This window comes from Vanessa atalanta, chromosome 22, assembly GCF_905147765.1.
Source record: "Vanessa atalanta chromosome 22, ilVanAtal1.2, whole genome shotgun sequence".
Taxonomy (NCBI): domain Eukaryota; kingdom Metazoa; phylum Arthropoda; class Insecta; order Lepidoptera; family Nymphalidae; genus Vanessa; species Vanessa atalanta.
This window is the reverse complement of record NC_061892.1, coordinates 2,840,213-2,860,915: the sequence shown is the minus strand read 5'-3', so window position 1 is coordinate 2,860,915 and position 20,703 is coordinate 2,840,213. Positions and strand designations below refer to the sequence as shown.

Below are 20,703 nucleotides of genomic sequence, written 5' to 3'. Positions count from 1 at the left end.
CAATAATGATGCCTTAGAGCCACCCTGGCCCAAGTACTTCCTGCGGGACGCCGCTTTAATCTGCAGCCTCAGGCAATTTTATGGACTCCGATATGGAGACAGCGTCGGACGCCTCGGTCCGGTTCGTCGACCATGACGATTCCGACTCGGACTCCGACTCGGCGAGACTCACTGCCGACCGCCGCGGCAACTCAAAGAACGGGCTCAGCCAAGCTAGGGCTGAACTAAAAAAGAAAGAGGAGGAAGACAGGGAGCTCGCCTTCGAGCGTACCCTGCGCAGCCGAGCCTTTAAAAAGGCGCCGGCTGCGGCGCCGGTGGTCAACGAGCCGACCCCCGCAATAAACATCGCAGACCCAGCCGACTTAAGCGCCGAGGAGCTCCGCGCGGAGGCTGGCCGAAATGCGGCCCAGATACGAGAGGTCGCTCTTAAATCCTCCAACTTAAAAGGAGGATTTATTAAAAAGCTAAAAGACGCAGCGACCTCTCTGGAGGGTGTGGTCGAGGCCCTCGCCTCTCGGACGGAGGCCGAGGAGAGCAGGAGGCTCCGGGCGGACAACAACCGCCTGCACAGGGAGGTTGAAAACCTCAAGGCGGAGCTAAAGGCCCACCGCCGTGAGTACGCGGAGATGCGTACCACGGTGGCAGCGGCGACCGAGGCGGCCAACACCCCGCGAGGCGCTCCTTCGATGGAGGAGCTCAAGGACTTCATCGTCAGGTCGATCGGCGCGGCGATGAAGGACCAATTGGCGGGCCTGGAGGAGCGCCTCCCTGCGAGGATGCAGCGACCTCCCTCCGCGGCAGATAAACCGCAAGAGGTGACGCCGTCTCACGCGTCGGCGGCCCGTCAGCCGGCGATTCCGAATAAGGCCAGGAAAACGGCCCCACCAGTGGCACAATCGCCGACCGCAGGCCCTCCATGTGCGACGGTAAGCGCCCCGGTTGCACCGGCGACGTCCCAGACACCACCGAACAAGGAAACGTCCTGGTCCACGGTGGTGAAGAAGGGCAGGAAGGGGAGCAAGACCACCCCTTCCGCCGACGCTACGGCCGCAAAGGCGCCGCCGAAGACGCCTCAGGTGGCCAAGCCGAAGTTGGCCACTCCGCGCACGGCTGCCATCGTGCTCACGCTGCAGCCGGCGGCTGAGGAAAAGGGCGTCACTTACGCTCAGGTCCTTGAGAGGGCGGAGCAAGGAGTGAAGCTCCAAGACCTCGGCATTTGCGGCGGCCTGAAAGTGAGACGGACTGCGACAGGGGCCAGGGTACTCGAGATACCGAGGGCCCAAGCGGAGCAGGCAGGGAAGCTGGCTGAGAAGCTCCGCACCGTGCTCGACGGGGTCGCCAATGTCGCACAGCCAGTGAAGAAGGCCGACCTGAAGGTGACGGGGCTCGACGACTCCGTCACCTTGGAGAAACTGGCCGCGGCGATCGCGCGCGCCGGTGACTGCTCCTCCGAGGCGGTGAAGTGCGGAGTGATGCAGCGCGGACCCGGCTATATGGGGATGGTCCGCGTCACCTGCCCCCTCACGGCAGCGAAGAAGCTGGCCGCTGCCGGTCGCCTCCTCGTCGGGTGGAGCTCGGCCAAGGTGGCCGTCGTGGAGCAGCGCCCTATGCGCTGCTACAAGTGTATGGGCCTGGGCCATACACGGGCGCTCTGCCCGTCGAAGGCGGAGAGGGGAGGCCTGTGCTACCGCTGTGGCTCGGACGGCCACAAGTCGGCGGAATGCACGGCCAAGATGCGCTGCGCGGTCTGCGCGGAGGCCGGCAAGCCTTCTGGGCACCTGATGGGGGCCAGGGATTGCAACCCCCCCATCACGAAGGGTAAAGCGGTCCAAGGAACCAGGACCGCCCCGCGCGAGGAAAGCCGCCAGGCTACGGAGGAAGCTCAGAAGAATCAAGTATGCCAGCACACCTGAGCTTCCTACAATCGAACGTGAACCACTCCGCCGGAGCGCAGGACCTTCTGCTGCAGTCCATGGCGGAGTGGCAGGTAGACCTGGCGGTGGCCTGCGAGCCCTACTTCGTCCCTCCCCTACCTCACTGGCTGGGGGACTCGGACGACACCGTGGCGGTTCTCACGAGGAGCGGAACGGGCCCCCCCCTCTCACTCATCGAGAGGGGCTCGGGATACGTAGTGGTGGGGTGGGGGGAGTACGTCGTCGTCGGTACGTACTTCTCCCCTAACCGCAGCCTGGCTGAGTTCGAGACTTATCTCGGCTTACTCAGAGCTGCGGTGGCCAGGCAGTCGCCGAAACCGATACTGGTTCTCGGCGACTTAAACGCAAAGTCGCGTGCCTGGGGCAACCCCGCCACGAATCCGCGAGGGAGGGCCGTCCAGGTGTGGGCCCTGCTCTCCGACCTGTCCCTTCTCAACAGGGGGCAGGTTCACACCTGCGTGCGACATCAGGGGGGTTCCGTGGTGGACGTTTCGTTCGCCACCCCTGTCGTTGCACGCAGAGTGGTCGACTGGAGAGTGGAGGAGGAGGTGGAGACTCTATCGGATCACCGGTACATCCGATTCGAGATCTTCACCTCTCGCAGGCCGGCGGAACCCCAGAGGGTGCCGACTACGCTGCCGAGGTGGTCTCTCGGCCAGGTCGATCGAGAGCTGGTCAAGGAGGCCGCCATCGTGCAGCGGTGGGGTTCCGCGGGGAGGACGGAGGGCGCCAGCGCAGAGGAGCTGGCGGGCCGCATGCGCAGTTCGCTCAAGGAGGTCTGCGATGCGGCCATGCCTCGGACCCGGCGCAGGGTTCCGCGCCGGCACGTCTATTGGTGGTCGCCCGAAATCGCCGACCTTCGGGCGACGTGCTGCCGGGCGCGGAGGGCCTACGTCCGCTGTCGAAGGCGCAACGGCCTCGACACGGACCTGGAGGGACAGATGTTGGACGCTTATCGCCAGTTGAAAAAAGATCTGCAGCTGGCGATAAGCAAGGCCAAGGAGAAGGCCAGGGAGGAGCTTCTGGCGGGTCTCAATCGAGACCCGTGGGGGCGCCCGTACCGCGGCGTACGCGGAAAGTTCCGCACCCAAGGCGCCCCCGTCACTGAGACGCTGCCGCCGGAACTCCTCCTGCGCCTGGTCGGGGAACTCTTTCCCCATCCAGGCGAGCATGTCCCTCCGCAGATGGCCCCCCGCTCCGTGATCGAAGACGCAGTGGCTCCACCACTGATCACGGAGCGGGAGATGGAGATGGCCCTCGGCCGCTTGAGGGCCAAGAACACGGCGCCGGGTCCGGACGGGGTTCCAGGGCGTGTTCTGTGCGACGCCCTGGAATTCCTGGGTGCAAGGCTTCGGGAGCTGTTCGACGAGTGCCTGTGCAGCGGGCAGTTTCCGAAGCCTTGGAAGGAAGGAAAGTTGGTCCTGTTGCCGAAGGAAGGTCGGCCGATGGATTCCCCTTCGGCATACAGGCCAATAGTGCTGCTGAACGAGACGGGCAAACTCTTCGAGAAGGTCCTCGCAGCCCGTCTCGTTCAGCACCTCGAGGAGGTCGGTCCGGGTCTCTCAGAGGCTCAGTACGGGTTCAGGGCGGGCCGGTCGACGGTCGACGCCCTGGACGCCCTGAAGACTCGGACGACGGAAGCGGTGGCCCGGGGGCAAGTCGTCCTGGCGGTGTCGCTCGACGTGGCGAACGCCTTCAACAGTCTCCCTTTCGAGACGATACGGGAGGCACTCCGATACCATGGGGTGCCGACCTATCTCAGGAGGCTGCTGGAGGCGTACCTCCAGGACAGGGAGGTCCTCTGGGCGGGGGTCGATGGGAGGCTGGTCCGGCGTCGGGTAGGCTGCGGCGTTCCACAGGGGTCGGTTCTCGGCCCAATCCTGTGGAACGTCGGTTTCGACTGGCTCCTGCGAGCTCCCGTCCTTCCCGGGATGGGGGTGTTGTGCTACGCTGACGACACCCTCGTCACGGCGACTGGGCGGGACTTTCGGGAGGCGGCACGCCTCGCCGAGGTCGGAACGGCTCTCACCGTGGACCGTATGGGAATGCTGGGCTTGAGGGTCTCCATATCCAAAACGGAGGCCCTCCTGTTCCACGGTCCACGGCAAGGACCCCCACGAGGGGCGAGTATCACCGTCCGGGGGACGGTGATCAAGGTGCAGGCCCAGATGAAGTATCTGGGCCTCATCCTGGACGGTCGATGGAGCTTCGGGCAGCATTTTGTCCATCTCGGCCCGAGGCTCATCAACGCCGCCGCCGCTCTCGGCCGCCTCCTTCCGAATGTGGGGGGGCCGGGATCGCTATGCCGGCGTCTATATTCCGGCGTAGTGAGGTCGATGGCGCTGTACGGTGCCCCGATCTGGGTCGACGCCCTCACCGCTGACAACCGGGCCCTGCTGCGTAAGCCGCAGAGGGTCATAGCGGTGAGAGGCATCAGAGGGTACCGTACGGTGTCGTGGGCTGCGGCGACACTTCTCGCGGGCGATCCGCCCTGGGAGCTCCAGGCGGAGGTGCTCGCGGAAGTGTACCGGTTCCGGGTCGAGGCGAGGAACCGCGGCGACCGTCCAGGTTCGGCGGAGGTCGGGCGGATCAGGGCTCTAGCCCAGCGAGCCCTGATCGCCCGATGGCAGGAGGATCTGGGGTCACCCACGGCGGGCCTGGCGACAGTGGAGGCGATCCGGCCCCACTTGAGTCGCTGGGTCGAGAGGAAGAAGGGCACACTCACCTTCAGGATGACGCAGGTACTTACCGGGCACGGATGCTTCGGTAAGTACCTGCACGGGATAGCGCGGCGGGAGGTGTCAACCTCCTGCCACGAGTGTGGTGCGCCAGTCGACACGGCGCACCACACCCTGAGTGAGTGTGCTGCGTGGGGGCCCCAGAGGCACACCCTTGCGGCGACTATGGGCGGAGACCTCTCGCTGCCGAGCATCGTCAACGAAATGCTCGGTAGTGAGACGTGTTGGTCGGAGATGCGCTCCTTCTGCGAAAGCGTGATGTCGCAGAAGGAAGCCGCGGAGCGGGAGCGGGAAGAGGATGCCGCTGCAGACCCGCTCCGCCGAAGACGACCGGGGAGGAGGAAGAAGCGCTACGCGCACCTTCTCCCCCCGCCTCAATAGGCGTCGCAGGGACTAGGGGGGGTCTCAGTACCCCGAGAACCCCCTCTAGGTGTTGGAGGCCCGCATAGGCGGGCCGACCGTCAGGGCGTCACGGTAGCATGCGCAAGCGATCCCGTGGCGCCCGCCGAAAGACGGAGAGGGTACCGCTGGTTTTTTAGTGGGTAAACCCGGCGTACCTGGGCGCACTCGGCGTCCAGGGCTCCGGGGAGTCCCACACACCCCCCCACCTTCCATCACGTGGGGGAAGCGCGTAACGCGTTTTTCCAGCGAGAAAAAAAAAAAAAAAAAAAAGGACTGACTGACTACTGGTTAGGATTTGGAGACGTCGAGACAATGATAATCATGTGTAAGCATTATAGGGTGCAAGGGAATGTTACAACACCTCCCCGGGGTAGACCAAACTTTGGGGTTGAACTTCAAAGTTTAGGAAAACAGTAGAAAATCATATATTTCTTCTTGTAGTAGGAGATGAAATGTTCTCTGGCCTTTGGGGAATCTTACTGACCTTAACGGAAATGGCTGGATGGGGATTAGGTACTTCTTTCAGAGGTGGGTCCATTGAAATTGGTCGGGAAAATAAGGGAAATCGGTAGGGATGACGGTTGTGTGATTTAATATACAAAAACCACTTAATTATACAATACACAAAGATAATACAAGTAATTACTATTAATAAAATTGAATAATGAGTCTCGTATTTGATTATTTGGTGTTGATTGATAGTTTGGTCTATTTTATCGGAGATTGAATTTAATCTTGACTTAGTTTCCGGAGTAAAAAGATCTAGATCGATGTTTTGTACTTTAATACGAGGTTCACTATTTATCTTTAAACTTATCTAGAATACAACAGTTCAACAGAATCGTTTATAATATTAAAATCTGAATGGATTACGCTGACATTAATTTTTATATAATTAAACTTAGGAATTAGTTTAGTGCTTTTACAACATGCAAAACAATCATTTGGAATATTGACAATACCTGTTCCAATAGTATTTAAATCAGTATTTATTTGATTTAAGGTCACATTAAATTTAGAAAAAGTGGAAGACGTAATTAAAATGTTTTCTTTTATTAACGAACTTAACCTTTTCTCATTATTTTGTACATTTCGTATTGCGTTATCGTATTTGATAGCATCATCCTCGTTTAGAGTACCAAATATGGTTTAAGACAGGGAACCTATAGCACCTACTAGCCTTACGTTTAAACATATTATGACTTGACAGATGTTCGATGGAAGCATACTCGGAAACAACGTCATGATATCTAACTGTGAGAGGTTCCAATGTGTTCATTTCAAACATTCTAAGGATTTTACGAAATCAATTTGGTTTATTACAGTATTGATATTCTGAATTTGGGGTTCTATATAAGAAATATCGTATGAGGTCACTATGGCTAAGTGTCCGGTATTAATTTTGAGTTCGCCAACTGCGTCGAAATAAATTCCAGGGCTTGTATTGATTGAATGCACATATTCAGTGAGACCTTGGGCCAAACCGCTGTAATGAAAAGTTACATTTAAGTTGGTTCTTAATTACTAATAAAAGGGTAATGTAATAATTATATATTTACTTCTAGAATTAGGTACTTACTTACTAGTGCTGTAAAATTGAGTTTAAAAGGTGTATATCTAAAGGTGTATAAACAAAACAAGTGTAAACTAAAACTCATAGAAAATGTTTATATAGATTTTTTAAGCGTGAGCGTTTCATCATTGACTCTCACGAATTTAATCTCATCATAATGATGCTTAACATGGCATCTGTTTCTTAGAAGGGATAAGGTATGATTGCCATGAACTTTCACAACCTAGTATGGGCCCATCCAAATGGGTGATAAAGCTTTACGCATCCTAAGGTGATTTTTTATTAAAACATAGTCACCTACTTAAATACAACGGGACGAGTACGAGAGTCATAGTAAGATTTTGAGGTTTCTTTAGATTTATGTATGTATTCTAAGGCTTTGTCACGAGCATGTTTTAAGCGGTGTTGCAAGAGCCTGATGTATTGGAGATACGTGGCTGTCGAATTCTCATCGTATACAGAGTCTGAGATGCGAGGTTTGTGTCCGAGTAGTAACTCATAAGGTGAGTAGTGTGTTGTTGAATGTACGGCAGTATTATAGACTAACATGGATGTAAACACATATTGAGGATATAGATACTGTTGAATCTTTTCTTCGGTTATGGCTATATTGACAGCTTCATTAAGCGTTTTAGGCGATTTACATCTAACGATATTCGAAATTCGGGGCGTCAATCCCGTTTGAAAATGATGGAGTGCTAATTCCTCCATGGCCGCTGTGCGTCCAATCATCTCTCGGCTTTTATGTCTATGAGAAATAGAAATTTCACTTAGTAATTGGGACAGACATGTTTCGATTCTTCGAGCGTATTGGTTTATAGACTCGTTAACTTGTAACAGTTGTTTACATTGTTGAAGATCAGTGAGAAGATGTGCGTAGTGTTTTCTCTTACTAAATTGAGTTTTAAGAAATTCCTTGAGTTGTAAACAGTTAGTAAATTCTTGAACAGAACAAGTGGTTTGTGCTGTGCCTTGTAATTGACATAAAATATATTTAAATAAAATATCCTTTTGAGAATCTGTGGCTAGCTCATATGCGTTATTGCAATTAACTAAAAAGGAATTTATTATCTCTCTACAACTGCCGAAAGGTTTTATAAATTTTAATAATGTTGAAAGGTCAAGTTCTATTTTGGCAGTTGTACTGGTAGTTTTCTTTTTGGCTACTAACCTTGTAGTGGAAGCCGAAGGTGAAGGGATAAAACCATCATCCTCTGTGTCTGTTACATTAATTTCTGGCTTTGGGCTTTGAACTCTACTCTCAGACATATTTTAAGACTTATAAAACAAACACAAACAAAAATACACAAGAGATTGTCTAAAATAATATAAAAGGCTTAACACACGTTTACAACTATTAATTGAAAATTAAAATGGAATACATACATGGAATAAAGCTTAATTAAAGTTCAATATAAGCAATAACCAAAAATTACTTACATGCATAAGAAGGTGATAACGAATATTATCATGACTATGCGTTTTAATGTGGTAGGCGAAACAGATAACGCGATGTGCGTCACCTGCAGGAATTCCCTCGGTGGATGAATGTTCTTTTCTCACTCTTTTCGGCTACTTCAGCAATAGCAACAACAGCACAACACAGTAGTCTCAGGATATTATTACGACACAGTAGTTCTCAGGATATTATCACAACACATTAGTTCTCAGGATATTATTATTTTCTATTATGCCAGAAAATTACTTGGCGTTACTTGTATACCCGGCTTTGCAGTATTTTATATGTACGATATTAATGTAGAATATTCTCGTGAATAACTAATTCGATATTAGAATATCGGAGACGGTACCAGAGATTTCCTTTTTTTTTTGAAAAATCCCACCGCTTTCACCAATGTTATAGAGTTTAGGGGTTAAAACTTTTTAAAAAAATTAAATAAAAATTTCTTAAGACAACCGTCGAATATGGAAGTAGGTTAGGATTTGGAGACGTTAAGACAATGATAATCATGAGTAAGCATTATAGTGTGCAAGGGAATGTTATAACAGCACGCAATGACAAAAGTTGGTGGAGGCAATTTATGTTGTACAGAGTTTCACTTTAGTCACGAATAACATTTTATATAACTCTCATGTGCTGCTAAAAACTTTGTTTCTATATTTTAATCGCATAGATTACTAAGTCTATGAGTTATGTCATGGTCAATCCAGTGGCTCATCCCCTAGTTTATATGGTGATCAGCTACTATCTTATTTTGTTTGCTTTTATATATTTCACCGCTGCTTTTTATTCATCGAAAGAATACAAAAATTGAACAAACTGTTAACTGTAAATACGCCTTCTCTTTGATACAGCATAGTTAGTTTATATTATTTATTATTTTATTTTCCTAAGCCCCTCACCTTCTTCTTCTTATACATGATGATGATGATTTTATCCGGTTTTTGCGACGAATACCATTTTCAAGGGAGACCAGCCAGTTGGCTGGTCTACAACCTGCATAGTTATGCAGGCTGTATTTAGTTTATGCGCAAACTCAGGTGCACTATCTATTCCCTAACTATAATCCGATTGGAAGGCAAACCTGACACGATCCGTAAGATTTCAAGAGCAGGACCAACGGCTTTATGTGTTTTCCGAGGCACGGAACTGTACATACTTCCAATTTCCAGACTTCAGGCTATTACTGAGAAATTCTAAAGAAAAGCCCAATAAATTTTTGTCTGCCCGGCCTGAAATTTAAACCCAAGACCTTGGGATTTATTGCTTTATCACCAGCCATTAGACTAACGAGTTAGTCAACACAGACACACGATAATAGATTAATTGAATTCAGGTTGGGGTTGATTTTAAAATCATCATTTAACTTTATCGGGAGAAAATTATTTTGAAGATTCTACGAATTTATTCACTAGAAATTTAACTGGTAATTTAAGATAACCAAAATCTAAATAGATTTATGATTTCCTATTCCAGTTTTATCTAAAAGACCACAAGAACGAGTGATTTAATGCGATTGGCTCGTCATTAAGAATCCCGCAGTTTAAAATAAATATACGATGTTTTTATTGGTACACAGTGTCATGCTGTTCTGGGAGTTCATGTGGGTTTCATAAAAGCAGACTAAAGATTTTTTGTCAAACACAATGAATCGAAATGAAGTGTGGTGTTGGTGAAAAACAATACCAAGACAAACCAGTCAGGTAAAATCTGCTAAAGAGATTTTTACGCAGTGGAAAACGGTTTCTCGAAAAAAGTTTATCAATCCAGATTTTATTATTATAAGATTAAATATTTGTGAAAGATAAAGTTTATGAGTATAAATACGATAAAATGTTGATTAGCATTGCTGTCGACAATTGTTAACATAACAAGCCAACATGAAGTTCGCTTCTGTTGCATTATTTCTGGCGCTTATTGCGTTTGCTTTTGCTAGAGAACTTCAATTGGCCGAACCATGCGATGAAGATATCTGTAAACTGCCAATGTGCAGATGTTCTTCTGTCAATATTCCAGGAGGATTAGCACCCAGGGATACTCCTCAGGTAAATCCAGATAAATATATTTTAACATTACGAAGTATTATGATTTCGTCTGTCCTCAAACCTTGTGTATTTTTTTATTCAATGAAATTCTTTACTTGCAGTTTGTCACTTTAACATTTGACGACGCGGTCACCGTCAGCAATATAGCAACATACAGATCACTTCTGTACAATCGAAAAAATAAAAATAATTGTCCCATTGGGACTACATTTTTCGTATCACATGAATACACTGATTATACTATAGTCAATGAATTATACAACAGAGGTTTCGAGATCGCTCTGCACTCGATATCCCATAAAGCTGACCAAGAATACTGGAGAGACGCTTCATATGAACGACTCATGCGGGAAATCGGTGATCAGAAACGTCAAGTCGCACATTTCGCAAACATACCTATTAATTCTATTCATGGTAACTAAAGGTTTAATTTTTTATTTCGTCGTTTGCTAAATATTACAGCTAATTAATTTAAAAATATATTCCAGGATTACGGAGTCCGTTCCTTCAAATGTCTGGTAATACGACTTACCAAATGATGGCAAGCGCTGGTCTTACTTACGATTTGAGTTGGCCCACTATCAAATATACTAATCCTGGTCTTTGGCCATATACTCTTCATTACCAATCTATTCAAGACTGTATCATCCCTCCTTGCCCCACCGCTTCTCTTCCTGGTACTTGGATCATTCCCATGATATCGTGGTCTGACTTAGAAGGAGTGCCTTGCTCAATGGTAGACACTTGTTACTACAAGTAAGTAATTGCAAAATAGTTATGATTTCAAATACAAAGTCCACGTGTCTTTAACTAATCTCTTTTTTCTTATAAAAGGATATGGATAAGAACATGTGCCCACTACACAGCTTCACAGTGTATGTGTAAATGTAAATCTATATTAAAAAATGGCGATTTGGAAACACTTTGTACATACGACCTTTATAAGGTCTATTACGTATTTTATTCACAATAATTTATATTTCAGATTTTAATATACTTTTACATTATATTTTCAGTCCAGGCCCAGATAATGAAGAGGGATGGTTTAACCTCATTCTTAAAAACTTCGAAAGACATTATCTCAATAATCGAGCTCCATTTGGGTTTTTCATCCACGAATGGTACGTTAGGATAAACCCTGGGCTTAGAAGAGCATTAACTCGCTTCTTGGACATGATCAACAACCTAAATGACGTTTTTATGGTAAATATTATTTTATGTATTGTTCAAATATTTTGGATCTCTGATAAAAAAAAAACTTATTGTGATACATAATTGTAAGGATGATTCCATTATATAGTGCAATTTTCTCTAAAAATGCGACATCAATATGTTTCATTGTTAGGTAGTCTTGTTGACGAAATGTTGTCACTTTTGTGAAATAACTACAAACAGCAACTTACTCAGATAACGGTGACTGGTCTAATAGATCTCTACGCGCTGTTACTTTGTGTTTTCTTGAAATAAACGATACATGAGCGAAATTTAGAATTGACTGAGAATTGATATATTCTTCGTTTCTTTTCTTATTCTCTTTTTTTATATTCTTCTTTTATTTCAGGTAAATGCCAATGAAGTCATCAACTGGGTGCAAAACCCCATCTCTGTCGATCAATATGCTAAAAGACAATGTAAAAGCTTGACTCCTTCTCGGTGCAGACAAACAAATTGCAATGGAATTACAGGCAATCATACAGAGGTAAATTAAATGTTCCATATTTCAATGGACTTATTTCGAAATTCTAAACTTTTATTCAGTGGACACGTCATAAATTGTCCTTGTAATTGTTGGAGTTTTTTAAAGTGATAAATTTGTATTTACAGAAAGTGTACTACATGCGTGTCTGCAGGAACTGTCCAAGAGTGTACCCTTGGCTCAACAACCCCCTTGGACAATAAACATTTGTAAAATATAAGTTTTTGTATTAAAGGTAAATAAATACAGTATAACTAACATCGAATGCAGTTTATTTACACTAATCCATGATTTTTATTCCACACGTGATAATTTAAAGAACGTACCAAAAATTCATACAGAAGGACAAGAAGGGTTAATTAAAACAATTAATTTTATGATACATTTATTTATGTATTTTACATCAAATAGTAACTATTCCATATTCAAAGAGATTATGCTAAAGGTCTTGATTCTAATATTCCATACAAGTGTACAGTGAGCAGTCATAACAAGACAATACCACAAATATTGTCGACTGTACACTAATCATTCTTACTTATAAACATTAACATTTGGTATGGACCCATGAGGTCACTTACATTCTAATTTTAATGTGTTCAAATTATAGTTAAATTACTTAATTGACCTTGAATTGTTATTAAACCATTTGATTTTCACCGTATTTTTTTTTGGAGTTCCAATTTTTTAAAAGGTTAAATAATTTAGGGCCATGTATAGTACCTAGAAGCACTCTTTCATTAGTACAACGCTAAGCCCAAATATTTGTCTTACCAAAAAGCCTCTTAACCTTAATATTAGAAACAGACTATACGCAAGTAGTTTTATATAAATCTAATGATTTGCCATTGATAAATGTATATTCCGTGGTGTTTTGTTATTACTATGGACATTTTACACTGGAAAATTCTAGAATCTATAGAATCGGAAAATTTTTTAAATTACGAAATACTACACGTTTCGTTTGGTTAAATTTTTAGCTTATATAAAACTATCACAATCTAATACAATAAATTACTAACTTAATATCAAGATTTATTTACATCAACAAATAATTCTAGAAGACTTCACGAGTCACACGCCTCCCTTGCGTTTATTGATGAAGCTGGTTAAAAAGATTCCATATCTGAGGTAGAACGTAAAAATAATTTAATTCTAATAAGTACATTTAGTGCGTAATCACTATTTACAATCAATGATTGTGTGTGATAAAAGTAATACGTTGTCAAGTTTAAGAGGAAATATATAGTATTGAAGTGCACCGAACCTAGTCATGCTTCTGATGTTAAGTTAACAAAATATTACATTTATCCAGTCCTATTCCTAGGAATACAGTAAAAAGAAAATGTATTCAATTAACCTCAACAGTTTGCACTAACAACTAAAATAACCTATAACAAAAGTACTATTTACAACTTTATACAATATAAAACGTAAAATAAAATAAATTAGTTGGTAATACTGTAAAAAAATTTTTAAAGCTTACAATCAGAAAACAATTAAAATTATAAATAACTAAATACATCAGTCCATTGATAATTTTGCAATTACTTATATCGCACTACACGACAATCTTGCGATCACTCTAATGATAAATATCAACAATTACACTGTTGCACTGATTAAAATCTCTCATTGAATATATATATTTTAATGGAGTATTTATCAGATAATTGAAAATATATAATCAGATAACGTTATATAATTAAGTACGTGATACAGTTGCATTTTTTCATACATAAATTAGTTCACACTTCAAGCAATTCGGTCTTCGTGGTTTTCGTCATTTTTATATCCAATCATGATTTTATTTGGCACAAAATTAACGTACTATCGATATGATAATATAATTCCTTGGAATGAAGAGATATCATCTTTCTCCAATATCAGATACGGTAAATATGTCGAATAAATTATAATCATTACCAATTAACCCAAATTCTCGATTCGTTATAATCTGACAAAGTTAAACCAGAGACATTCTATCCTAGTTCCCAATGCTTTACAATTTCACGTTACCATCGCAGATCAAGTCTTGCCTCTTAAATGTCACAGTAACTATCACATCTACTTAGTCTTTAATTACAAACGTGGTGGTCACGCTTTGACCGACATATCTCGCAATGGACTCTACAACACCATACAAAACGACATCTGCACTTCTCCTCGTGATCTCTGACTCTGGTCTGATATCCGCGTCCACAGCATAACAGACGACAGCCATCTAATCCAGCAGATGTCCTATTACATGTTCTTCCGCGTGTTCCAAGAATGCCGAGTCTGAAAATATTTTTATTGATATATTTATAGGACTTGTTTATTACGTCTGATTTCATATTATCTCCAAATTTTTAATCTTTTGGAGATAGGTTCAGTACTTTGTTTTAGCTCATTTGAAATGCAATATAAGACATAAGAAAATTCACGTAATGTTTACATAATTTTGTGACTTTTTTTAATAATCATTAAACGTCGCAATATTGAATTGGCCTACCTATTAAATTCAACTCGATATAATCAACATTTTCCTCCGACTACTACTACTAAAAACAAGTAAATAAATCCTTTCCACGCTCGGCATTTACTTCAATAAGAACATTTATTGCCCAGCGAATACGATTGCTATTCAATTAATTCTACTCCATCATAATCTTTTTAGATCTGTTTATATTTAATAGAATATTGTCGATGTAATTAAAAAGCTATTATTAATAATATATAATAATAACTTACTCATCGTTAGGTTCACAATAATCAGGAGAATCCTCGAGGTAAACTAAGTCCGTTTTGTTCGGTTTCTTCATATCTGCGTGAATTGGTCTTAATTTCCTGATATTTTTCCCTCTTTTCCTTTCTACAATCTAAACAAAGGAATGTTTTAAAATAAACATTAGTTAAAAAAAACTCAACATATAAAATAATAAAACATAATAATCATATATTAAGTCAAAGGCATAGAAACAATTGATGAATATACATTTTAAAAAAAATATTTTAATTAAAAACAACATTTGATATCATAAACAAACTGAAGTGATGAAAATTACCTTCACATGCGACGCGCCCTCATATCTTGTACTTAAAGAGTCACCCACGATCCTTAGCTGTGGGAGACGCCGCCAGCACACCCGCACTGAACACGAACCGGACATACCATGACATTTGCAGACACGTTGCATTCGACCACGGACAGCCTGAACGGTTTAATAACCAATAATGAGATCAGATGATATGAAGAAAAAATTATGGACAAATTATCTCTACAATGGTGCCGCTTGTTGTTAACAAGTAGAAACTTAATAGGTATACTAAGGGACAGCATAATCTGATCCAATGATACAACAAAATATTCATTAAATCGTTAAATAACTTACTCTGCGTCCAGCTTCATTATTATGTAGATTCATTATTCCTTCATCGCTTTCCTTGTCCTCTTTAACATCTACGAAATCTCGACTAAACTTTTCACCATATCTTATGTCCTGAAAATTATAAATGGTCAATTCGATAAAAATCCATTATCGGCTTTCTAATTTACTTGTAATACTTTTGGAGTATTTTATTTTTAAGCTTCAACGTTAACAAAGTAGCGTTTTCCGATTATTTTGAGATCGGTACCTTATCTGGTATTAATTAATATTAATTAATTTTATATGTCACATGTATTATACCTCAGAACATCCACCCCACTGCCAATGTCGAGGAGTGCGTTTTCTCACGCGAGCATCACAAGAACATTCGTTTAATTCGCCTCGACTACATGCACGTGCCACGGCATGAGCCAATGCTGCCGCTGAGAGAGCATGGACAAATGCAGATTCACGGGATTCTGTAACGTAATAATTTTAATTTAGGTATCGTTGACGAGTTATTAATTTTTCTTTTGTACCAACGTGATTTTGAGTTTTAATAAGCACTACTTTTTTACCTTACGAGTAACTTTGTAGATAGTCCTAGAACAATTTTATTGATCAAGGTACTCGAATGAGATTACATTGAAGCGAATGATTTTCAACGAAATTGTATATTTGACATATGGCTTCAAGACTTCAACTAAAAGACTTGTAGGGAAAGTTCAGTGACCGACCGTATTTGGACTAGACCAGTAAAAAAGATCCCTGCATAGTCGTTTTAAGGTTAAAAAAATCAACAAATCTTAGTTCCATTCAGAGTTCCATGGTTCAATTAACGCTGGTTATGTTATTAGTAGTATATGTTAAACAAACTGAGCGGCTCCGTCAACAAGTACACACGTGATCCCAGTAATCGACATTTGAAAATAAACAAGATACATGAAGAGAAGAAATTCCTTGAACACAATCTTGAAGTGGACTATCCAATATGTCTGACATGAAACATAGTTCATAAGGCGTATTTAGAATAAACAGTTTATTTTAGTGACGTTAATTACTTCTTGTTTTAAAATTTATTTTCGGTTCCATAAAATATTTTTAAATTTACATACATAGATATGATCAGTGAAAAATAAGTCAAAAAAACATGATTTGACACCAAAATATTCTTTATTCTTTAACATTAAGTAGGTTCATGAAAGCATGAATCGTCATATGTAATTAAATATAACAAAGTATTAATTTAAATACTTTACACAGATATGTAAATTAAATACACTAAAGTAATTATTTTTCTACATGAAAATTAAAGTAATAATAATATTATGCCTTTTTATCAATGGTTTTATATGAGATTTATTATTAATAGTCTGTCAAGCTAGTGGACCACTTGGTGGTTCGTAATAACCAATCTTCGAAATTAAGATAAATTCATTGTGCCTGTAATTATACTAGCTCACTCACCCCTCGAAACATACTAAATTTGCTGTTTGGCTATATACTATGTGATGATAGGCAAGAAATTGAAATTAACATTGATTTTTAATTTATTTTCTATCCCTGTTGACTTGAGTTTACAGTTAAAACAAGTACAAACACCAATTTAACAAAAAAATACTAAACACATCGGCATACATTGGAATGATTTATGTAACATTTGCGGACGTTTAAAATAAAGGTGTCGACGTTAAACTCTGACATTCATATGTTTATCATAAGACATTTAAAACCAGAACATTTGAATTTGAATAATCTTATCGGATATTTAAATCCCATTTTAAAGTCTGCTACGATTTTAATGGATTGCATATTACAATATATTTATACGAAAACGTCAGCCAGACAGATGTTACAGCTGTTTATATTCTAATCGTTTCTAAATGAAGGAATCTTTGCATCAATCGTAGTCTGGATATTTTTCACATTCAATTTGTTTATAATATTCGAATTTTTAAATCATTTTTCAAATCACTGATGTTGATACATGTATTTAAAAATATAGTTCCAATTTTAAACTTTACTTCTTATTTTGAAAACGTTAAAGAATTTGTTGAACTTTTTGATAAAATAAATAACAGTAAAAGACGTAAAAATCCCACGCCTTTTATACAGTTTTATACAATCCTCAAAAATCTTTAAAATTATTAATATAATATTTATTTTCTAGATTAAATTTTCGAATGCAAAAATACAACAGAAGCAATTCGAATCGATGCAGAAACAATTTGAAATTGGAACAATGATTAACGCTGATTCAGGTGTTATTTAGCTTCAAGTAAATCTAGAGTTAAGATTCAAATATAAACAGTACTGACGAACGAGATCGTTCGAAAGCCGTACAAAACATCAAAGAGAATGTGCGATTCACTTAACAGATCCTTTGAACTTGCTTCGCCGAGGTAAAGGATTGTAGGCAACCGATTGTTGTTTAAGTATAAACATTTCGCTTTGAATCGAGTACAGAACGGAAATTTTAAATTTTACGACGATATTCAGTGTATGTTTATGCGTCAATGGATTCTGATATCGCAGGAAATTATTATAAAAACGTAACATGTCTCTGTTGGATTGCTATTAAATTTTTGTTTTATTTTCGACTTTATTTAGAATGAATTAAGGATATGTATGGTTTGTATGTATTTATGTAATGACTGTCCCAAATGTTATGACTGCACTAATTATTATTAGCACTACGAAATTATTAAATGTGACTTAGTGCTGGTTTTTATATTAGTAAATATGTGATATTGGTTCCTTATTTAGTGGTAACCATATTTTTTTACTCACCAACAAGTGACAACGAATATTGATAAGCTTATATATAGGTTACAATTATTTAGCTTCATGAAATCCATAGTTAAGATTCGAAAAAAATATACCTAATTGTTTATTTCTTAAAAACTTTAGTAAATACAATATGTTAATAAATAGGATATATATTTTTAACTGCGTTGTTAAGTGTCAATAATTAGCTCCGTCGCCCTATCAATAAGCTAATGGTCATAAATACTTATATCGGATAGGACACATATTATATTGAAAAACAAATGATGACTAAATCCAAAAGACTTTTTTTCTTAAAATCATGATATACTAACACGTAAAATAAGATATTGATGTTTTTGATAATTCTATCTCACTCATAACAATCACCACATACTTTGTTCGGATGGCGAAACTTTACAATTATATTATATGTATATGTAACCGTAAAATTGTAAAAGCTACTAGATTATACCGTAATATACTACATACAATATAACGAATTCCTTTTCGGTAGATTATAATCTATTACCTAACCTAACCAAAATATTATAAACTATAAAAGTTTTATAAAGTTGAATCAATGTTTACAATCTTTCGATAGATAACAATCTCGCGAGATTGATTATAATCTAACGACACATAATATTTTTTTCCGAATTAATCTGTTAATAATATGTAAAGCTATGTCGTGACTAGCACTAATATATAAATATTTAAAATATCTTATCATAATTAAGAACTGAAATCAAATCAATCAAGTCGAATCGATCGAAATTTCGATGAAACGTCAGTCATGCGATCAAGGATAGCATTAAACCTACATATCTACTCCAAATAAAAAAGATAACGTAAATAGAAATATCGACACTTACTAAACTTCAACACCCCTCCAAATATATCGGTGCTGTTATCAACAGTGCTGCAATTCCAGCGGCTGTTACGAAATTGGTGCTGACATTCTTCAACAGCTTGCTGGGCTCCAGTTTGCAAAACCTGGAAACATGATTAATATTTTATTAAATCATAATAACAGCGCGATATTTATAAAATGGTTGGTTTATGTACCAATAGTACATAAACAGAGTACATGAGCCGAGATGGCCCAGTGGTTTGAACGCGTGCATCTTAACCGATGATTTCGGGTTCAAACCCAGGCAGGCACCACTGAATTTCCATGTGCTTAATTTGTGTTTATAATTCATCTCGTGCTCGGCGGTGAAGGAAAACATCGTGAGGAAACCTGTATGTGTCTAATTTCAACGAAATTCTGCCACATGTGTATTCCGCCAACCCGCATTGGAGCAGCGTGGTGGAATATGCTCCAAACCTTCTCCTCAAAGGAGAGGAGGCCTTTATCCCAGCAGTGGGACATTTACGGCCTGCTAATGCAGTACATAAACCATCGCCCAACATTTTAGGCCCTCAAGGAGAATTAAAAAAGCAGCCTATGTCCTTAATCGAGATTCAAAATATATCTAAACCAAATTTCATTTGTCAGTTCCGCGATTTAAGTGCGAAGAGATAACAGACAGTTACATACGCATTTTATAATATTAGTTGTTGGCAACTACAGATATATTTTAGTGAACTCGCGATTCCTTCGCGATTCATGAGAAGGCAAACATGTCCGGAGAAAGATCAGATGCAGAAACAACGAACTGACGTGCTTACTAAATCATTATCTAACAACTCACCAACTCCAGGTTGTTACTGGATTTCTTGAAAATACAATAAATTAAATTGGTCTAAATCGCATTTTGAAAACAGATTTTCATGGCGGTAGGGCTTTGTGCAAGCAAATCTGGATACTAACCACTCATCAGATATTCTACCGCCAAATAGCAAGAGTGTGTTTCGATTTGAAAGATAGATGAACCAGTGTAACTACAGGCACAAGGACATAACATCTTAATGCCCAAGGTTGGTGGGGCATTGGCTAAGAAATGAAAGGTTAATATTCTTTTAGGGCGCCGACGTCTGTGCGCGTTGGCCCATTTGACAGTTCAGGTGAACTGTCAAATAGGTAGGTATCTATACTATAAAGAAACGGTATGCTACCATATACTAGTCGTATCAATTGGGTAGTTTTTTTTAAATATTTTTAATAAGTACATACATACATCTTGGTAACTAATTATGAAAGTCCCAACTTATTCTCTTTACAAAAAAAAGTCTTAATAGTGTTTAGTTACATTTCCGCTTTTTTTTTGCTCATTGATTTTATTTAGGTACATGTCGGGAGTATCACCAACCCGCATTGGAGGAGCGTGGTGGAATATGCTCCAAACCTTCTCCTCGAAGATAGAGGAGGCCTTAGCCCAGCAGTGGGAATTTTACAAGCTATTATTATGTGTTAAAACAAGGTGGCTATCCCTGATTTAGAGTTCACTAACTCTGCTAAAAGATCACATAAACGGATCTATTTACGGTGTGAATAATTGTCGCCTTTGATTCCGTTGTCACATTTCTAAAATAACACGCGTAACATATGCATGTTTACTTAATTTATCCGCCGACTTTGCTTATCGTAAATTAAACTGCAATCAATATCGAAATGTTGAATTAAATTCAATTCTACCACCTGTTCGAAAAGTAGATTCTACCGACTAGAACCGGTAAGAAACTTACTGTTTCTGTTTCCCACCAAATTACAGATGATGTCAGTAAAGACCTTTTATTTTTTTATATATCCCGCCTAGAAATAAATAAATACAAATCCGCGCTCTTTTATCTT

The 20,703-nt window shown here is 41.1% G+C and overlaps 3 protein-coding genes across 4 annotated transcripts in view; 2 read left to right on the top strand and 1 right to left on the bottom strand.

The window, feature by feature from the left end:
- The first annotated feature begins 92 nt into the window (after window positions 1-92).
- On the top strand, window positions 93-8,256 carry LOC125072579. Its single transcript, XM_047683209.1, has 2 exons — window positions 93-1,583; window positions 8,143-8,256. The coding sequence occupies exons 1-2, from the start codon at window positions 93-95 to the stop codon at window positions 8,254-8,256; spliced, it is 1,605 nt and encodes a 534-aa protein (XP_047539165.1).
- A 1,733-nt stretch (window positions 8,257-9,989) lies between these two features.
- LOC125072578 (chitin deacetylase 8-like) lies at window positions 9,990-12,134 on the top strand. The gene is made up of 6 exons (XM_047683208.1): window positions 9,990-10,154; window positions 10,256-10,568; window positions 10,643-10,910; window positions 11,171-11,357; window positions 11,716-11,853; window positions 11,979-12,134. The coding sequence occupies exons 1-6, from the start codon at window positions 9,990-9,992 to the stop codon at window positions 12,051-12,053; spliced, it is 1,146 nt and encodes a 381-aa protein (XP_047539164.1). The 3' UTR covers window positions 12,054-12,134.
- A 152-nt stretch (window positions 12,135-12,286) lies between these two features.
- LOC125072783 (protein Wnt-4-like) overlaps window positions 12,287-20,703 on the bottom strand; it is an 83,995-nt gene continuing 75,578 nt past the window's right edge. For both annotated transcript variants that reach the window (XM_047683475.1, XM_047683476.1), the window contains exons 3-8: window positions 18,842-18,962; window positions 15,522-15,679; window positions 15,225-15,332; window positions 14,898-15,044; window positions 14,584-14,711; window positions 12,287-14,130 (exon numbers count right to left, since the gene is read on the bottom strand). In XM_047683475.1, the coding sequence (XP_047539431.1) occupies window positions 13,929-14,130; window positions 14,584-14,711; window positions 14,898-15,044; window positions 15,225-15,332; window positions 15,522-15,679; window positions 18,842-18,962 (864 nt within the window). In that variant the 3' untranslated portion in view covers window positions 12,287-13,928. The remainder of the gene's footprint in view (window positions 14,131-14,583; window positions 14,712-14,897; window positions 15,045-15,224; window positions 15,333-15,521; window positions 15,680-18,841; window positions 18,963-20,703) is intronic.